Here is a 6,668-nt window from a genome sequence, read left to right as displayed (position 1 = left end):
TATATATATAATCGAAAATTAGTGCCAACCAAACAAACATAAATCAAGCATTATTGTCATCACAAAATTTTATTTTTAGTTATAAGACAGCTATTATATAGTAAATAAATATGATGAAAAATTAAGAATCTGTCATCCATACATGTCATGTACGTGGATTTAAATTGATTTCATTAAATTCCGTCATGGCCTTTCTTCAAAAGTATATTTTATTCTTCTTCTCACATCAATCAATTGATTAGAAAATGATAAAAATTAGTCATTGTACCATATATTTTCGTAAGAATTCACAACATAAACAGTCACAAATTTTAATTTTTATTTTATTTTTTAATGTAGAAGCACAGCCCACAATCAAATCAAATTAAGGCATGAGACTGAGATTGTTTTCGAGTCAACATCTAGTATGTTTTTCCGGATAAAAATTGATAATAAAAAAAGATATTAAAAATATAATATTAATATATGATATTTAGTATCTAAACATGAATGATAAATATTGATATTAGCGACATGTTTTTCTATTCAGATGAAAATCTATATAAAACATTGAAAACATAGTACTAATATATTATATTTGAATATCAACTATTTCAAATATGATGTTAATAAATGATTTTTAGGTATTCAAACATGTGTAGAAAATGTTGGTATTAATAAATTTGTTCCAATTTTATACTTAAATCTTATCTTTTATAGCAAATCTAAAAAATTTAGCACTCAAATATCGTATATCAGTATTGTATTTTCAATGTTTTGTATTGATTTTTATCTGAAAAGATAATATCATATATCATTATCATATTTTCAATGTTTTGCACTAATTTTCTTATGAAAAGACAATTGTATCATTAATAACAATATTTTCTATATATATTTAGGTACTAAAAAAATCATATATTAATACTAAATCTGAAACAATTAGTACTTGAATATTATAGATTAATATCATATTTTTAATATTTTATATTAATGTTCATTTAAGAAAAGTAAAATAGGTTCAAGGAGTTCAAAAATATTTTTCTTATACGAGGATAATTTGTTTTTGAGGATTTTTGATTAATTTACCGATATATATAATCATATAAACATTTAATCAAATGCCTAATTTATAGGAAGTTGACCTTGCGAAAACTTTGAATGTAATTGTTATGCAGAAAAATTTCAACACAAAAATGTGAGAAAGTCGCCTTTCATATGCTTATCCAGCTGTGGGAGTTAAATAGAGATTTATTATAAGATATAGTTTGGTACAATGGATAAGAGAAATATTGATAAATAATTTTTTTTATCTCACGTTTGGTATCTTTTTAGAAAGTTCGTGATAATACCATGGGCCCGTGATAAATAATTTTATACAAAGATAAAATATCTCTTTTATGAGATGTGATACTTTTAATTTAATGATAAAAAACACCACAAATGACTTAATTGCTCTCAATATATAAAAATCATAAACCCTATGGTTCTCTCATTTCACCGCCTCCATCAAATAAATATTTTTATTTATTTATATATATTATATAATATGATAATTATATAAATGATTTTTATAAATCTCAATAAAATTATTAGTTTCACTCGATTAACTTTAAAAATTTATATTTGACTTGACTCGCAAAATTAAGGGCTCAATTATTATATTATATAATATACAAAATTAGGTAAAAATAAATAAATCATGCAAGCACTGTCGGCGCATTAACATATAAGAAATATGAACTAAAGCAACAAATTTGAAATTATAAAATTTATTATGATAAGATTAATTTTATCATTAATATAATTTTGTCATTGCTATCCAAAAACATGCTCAGAAACAACGGTTATTAAATATATTTAACAAAAAAAATAAATTCTATCTATTATAAATATAAATTATATAATTTAGAAATTGAAAGGCATTTGTAAATCAATATATATGCAGATATGAACGTGTCACATGTATAATTCAGATTCATAAATTACACCTATGCTTGCATTTCTTTAAGCAATAGTCTCATAGAATATAAACAAAAAATAGAAAGCAAATGTGAAAAATAATAAATTGTTGGACATAATTCAGAATGCAACATTAATATAATGAAACTTCACAAAAATAAAATTCCATATTAAATTTTAATAATACAAATACATTATAATATTGATATTTTATTTCTCAAGGCTCAATTTTTAAAAAAATTTTTAGGTTATTGAGTTATAATTTTTCTGTGTTATTCTGCAACTGGATGAAAATTTATACTTTATCTTCAGAGGACAATTCACAAGGAAAAACAACCTGGATTGATTTTCACGTGGAGCTCAATAATTCAAAAAGATATTTTTAAAAGCAGTCGCATCAAATCTACGCGCTGATGAAAGTCTCCTTTATCAAGTCTTCTTTGTAACGCGTAAATGGAAGTCTTCCTCCATCTCTATAATCCAGCCGACGATCTAACTTTTCTTTCCCCTTAATTCCAAGCTATTTGCATAATCTTGAACGAGTTTCAGTTTCATTTTCACCAATTTTCAACAATGTCTGAACCCATCATCACTGTGATCCTTACCCGAGTAGAAGCAATTTTGGAAGAAATGATTCGCGAAGAAATAAGACTAGTATCCCATGTCCAAAAAGATGTCGATAACCTGACCCGAACATTCAAATCCCTTAAAGCTTTGCTGCTTGATGCAGAAAAACAACAAGTGAAAGACGAAGCGGTTAAAGTTTGGCTTGATAATCTCAAGGATGTGTCCTATGATGCCGATGATGTTCTGTTCGAATGGCTTACCGCAATCAATAAGTCAAAGAATGACCTGGAAGCTGAAGAATCTTCGTCTTCTATTTATCAAAAGGTGCATTTTTTCTTCACTCTACCTTGTTCTGGTGTGAGAAAAGTGGCCTTACGTAGAGATATAGCTCTTAAGATTAAGGAAATCAACCAGAGACTTGGCCTTATAGCTGTCGATAAAGATAGATATAAGTTGAATCCTCTTGAGGGTAGCGACGGTCTCGATAGGCTTAAAGCGGCGTCTTACGTTGTAGAATCAGATATTCGAGGTAGAGATGTCAATAAGGATACTCTTGTTAGGAAAATGTTGTCCGATAAAAATAAAAAAAAGACTTTAAATGTGACTTCAATTGTTGGCTTAGGTGGGATGGGAAAGACAGCACTTGCTGGACTAGTTTACAAATCTAGTGATGTGTATGAGCATTTTGATATGAGAATCTGGGTGTGTGTTTCCGAGCCTTTTGATGAGATGCGGGTTGCGAAAGCCATCGTGGAACATATTGAAGGGGAGGCACTGTATGTATTTGAACTTGAAACCGTGCTTCACCAACTTAGGAATCATATAGCAGGGCAGAGGTATTTGCTTGTGTTGGATGATGTGTGGACTGGGGAGTGTCGAAAATGGGAGCAAATTTTTAATTCTCTCCGGGCTGGTGCAGCTGGTAGTGTGATTTTAGTGACGACTAGACACGAAATGGTCGCGAAAACAATGGGAAGCAGCTACGAGCTTCTGTTGGGAGAGTTGTCAGAGGAGGACTCGTGGCTTCTTTTTAGTGAAAATGCATTTTCCGGCAGACGCAAGGAGCAATGTGAAGAGTTGGAAGATGTTGGTAGGGAACTAGCTCGTAAATGTAAAGGCTTGCCCCTAGTTCTTAAGACCATTGGTGGTTTAATGAGATTCAAAACTTCACTGCAAGATTGGCAAGAAATTTTGTCCAGTGAGTTTTGGACATTGGAGGGAGCAGAAAAAGAGCTTCTTCCACCTTTTATGTTGAGCTATTATGACTTGCCTTCACCTTTGAAACAATGCTTCTCGTTTTGTGCTTACTTTCCAAAAGATCAAAAAATCGATGCTGATAATCTAATCAAGCTTTGGATGGCACAAGGGTATATCAAATCAACTGAGTTTGAGGAAATAGAGGCAACAGGTCAAAAATACTTGCAGAATCTGGCGATGAGGTCATTTTTCCAAGAGTTGGAGAAAGATAAGGATGGTACTACAATTTTGAGGTTCAAGATTCATGATATGGTGCATGATTTTGCACAATACCTTACCAAGAACGAATGCTCTTTGATTGAAGTCAACGGTGATTTAGTACGAAAAATGGAGTCGTCCCCGAGAAGTGTTCGTCATCTGACATTGATACGTTCAGAAGATGCTCATTTTCCTACCTCTATCCCAAATGTAGAAAAACTGCACTCTTTTTGGGTTCAGTGTTTCTATGATTGTCCGCCTATCTTAAGCAAAGTTGATACAGTTGAGCCTGATTTGTTTTGTCGTTTATCAAGAGTCAAAGCGTTAGATTTAAGCCGAAATAGGCTCGAAGAACTACCTAAAGAAGTAGGCAAACTGATGAGCTTGAAGTACCTCAACTTATCCAACAATCCCTTATGGGAACTGCCCGAAATCCTTGGTGAGTTGTATAATTTGCAAACATTAAATCTCAGCTCATGTGACCGTCTCAAGAAACTACCTCAAAGAATCCGGAAATTAGTAAACCTGAGGCATCTTATAATCGATAAGACCAACAGCCTCAAGGCATTACCCAAAGGAATTGGTAACCTAAACTCTCTCCAAACATTAAGCAAATTCATAATAATCAGTCGAGAAAACAACGGTGAAGAGGTAGCATGCAGAATAGCAGACTTGAACAGACTCAACAAACTTCGAGGGCACCTCAAAGTCGAAGGGCTAGGCTATGCAGATGATGCAGAAGAAGCCAGGAAAGCTGAGATGCATGAAAAAACACACCTTTCTGGTTTGCACTTGGATTTTAGCCCTATAACTCAACCTTGTAGCAGAAAAGATGAGGTGATAGAAGCTCTTCGAGTGCACACAAATCTTCAGGTTTTGCAGATAAGTTCATATGGAGGCACTAAATTTCCTACCTGGATCATGAACTTATCCAATATGAGAGAACTTTCCTTGCAAGACTGCCTAAACTGTACAAACTTGCCTCCACTTGGGAGACTCCCATCACTGGTTATACTCTACATCGAGGGCATGCAAAACCTCAAGTTTATCGGGCCCGAATTCTTGGGACTTCCTGTCGATGGTAACAGCACATTTAATGGTGGAGCCAGGCTGCAAGGAACCTCATTTCCGAAGCTAAAGAAACTGAAGATTTCTAACATGAAAAGTTGGGAAGAATGGGACATCCTGAATGGAGGAAGCTTTGATGAAAATGTTAAGGTCATGCCTTGCCTCAAGTTTTTGAAACTGGATCATTGCGGCAACCTAAAAACATTGCCTCAGCATCTGCTTCCCGACGTCACACTGCTATTAAAACTGAGGATTAAAAATTGTACTCTACTTAAGGAACAGATCGAGAAAAATGGAGAGAAATGGAGCAGCAAACTTTCACGCATTGCCAAGGTCAGTATCTCCTGAGGAAGAGGAGAGAATTGGAGCAATTAGCTTTAGCCAATGATGCATCTATCTAGAGTTCATTTTTCAGTCCATCCTTTTGATCTGCTTTGTTTTGATACTATAAAGTGTATTTTAATGTATAATAACTTTTATGTAATAAATCACTTGTAAGATATTACCTATGGAGTGCAATATTTCATTTATGTAATAATAGTATATATGGTTTTAAGCATTCAATAAAAATATTAGCATTTTAGAAGAAGAAGAAGGTAGTCCAGTCGATACAAGTTACTATGGATCTGCACATGTCGTGGGCTGGGAACAGCCTGGTCGTGGCCCAGCCTCGGCCCACGTCCAACTCTTTCTGGCATGTGGGTCAACGTAAATTTATTGCTGTACGTATAATAAATATCCTAGAGACAACATGTCTTTAATCAATGGAAATGCAAAACTATTTCAATTATAATAAATTAAATCTAGAATTTAATAGGATATTTTCTTTAGAAAACTGAAGATCATGTGAAGTTGGAAAAATATTAGTTTTTTAAAATCTGAAATAAAACAATTTATCTGATTTGCTCATCTATTAAATATTAATAATATAGATGAAAGGACGAAAATCTTATGGTTTTCGTTGAATCGTGTCTACAAAAATTGATATATTATTTAACTACTTTTTAGGCAAATTGTTCAATCAAAATTTCCTTCCAATGGCAAATTAAACGTAATGGGATTTCATTGTTTCGACAAATCGATCGATAATTTTCTAAAACAAAGTTAGCTTCGGTTGACGTAGTTAGAAATATGGCTCTGTCCGGACTAGAATTTTAAACTCTAAAATTTTTAATATTTTAAATTAATTAATCCGGACTAATATCATATTATTCCAAAATTATACAAAATTTNATCGGCAGTGACGTAATCAGAAATATGGCTCTGTCCGGGCTAGAATTTTAAACTCTAAAATTTTTTAATATTTTAAATTGATTAATCCGGACTAATATCATATTATTCCAAAATTATACAAAATTTACATATAAATTTTTTTTTTAAAAAAAAATTAGGCCACCGAAGTTGAAGCCCGGGTATTATTTCATGTGGCTCCGCCCGTGAGCTTAGGGCTTAGTGCAATAAATAAATGCATTAGATTTGACTTGATCATTTTGAACATGAAATGAAACACGTACGATTTTTGAAAAGATCAAATTGCTAATGAAATTTCTATCTAATTAAGCTTCCAATGCAAGGTTTATTCCGTATTCTTTTGCTTTAATTACTTGACAAGAAAGAAAACATGTATATAAATTAGA

The 6,668-nt window shown here is 32.3% G+C and overlaps 1 protein-coding gene across 1 annotated transcript; it reads left to right on the top strand.

The window, feature by feature from the left end:
• Positions 1 to 2,351: 2,351 nt before the first annotated feature.
• Positions 2,352 to 5,539, top strand: LOC140980482 (disease resistance protein RGA2-like). The gene has a single exon (XM_073446320.1). The coding sequence runs from the start codon at positions 2,515 to 2,517 to the stop codon at positions 5,377 to 5,379; it is 2,865 nt and encodes a 954-aa protein (XP_073302421.1). The 5' UTR covers positions 2,352 to 2,514; the 3' UTR covers positions 5,380 to 5,539.
• The last annotated feature ends 1,129 nt before the right edge of the window (positions 5,540 to 6,668 follow it).

Source organism: Primulina huaijiensis, chromosome 7 (genome assembly GCF_012295235.1).
Source record: "Primulina huaijiensis isolate GDHJ02 chromosome 7, ASM1229523v2, whole genome shotgun sequence".
NCBI classification, from domain to species: domain Eukaryota; kingdom Viridiplantae; phylum Streptophyta; class Magnoliopsida; order Lamiales; family Gesneriaceae; genus Primulina; species Primulina huaijiensis.
The sequence above is the reverse complement of the archived record's forward strand: the minus strand, read 5'-3'. Positions and strand labels throughout refer to the sequence as shown.

Excerpts from the sequence above, each read along its gene's own strand:
- LOC140980482 (XM_073446320.1), top strand. The coding sequence starts at position 2,515 with ATGTCTGAACCCATCATCACTGTGATCCTTACCCGAGTAGAAGCAATT.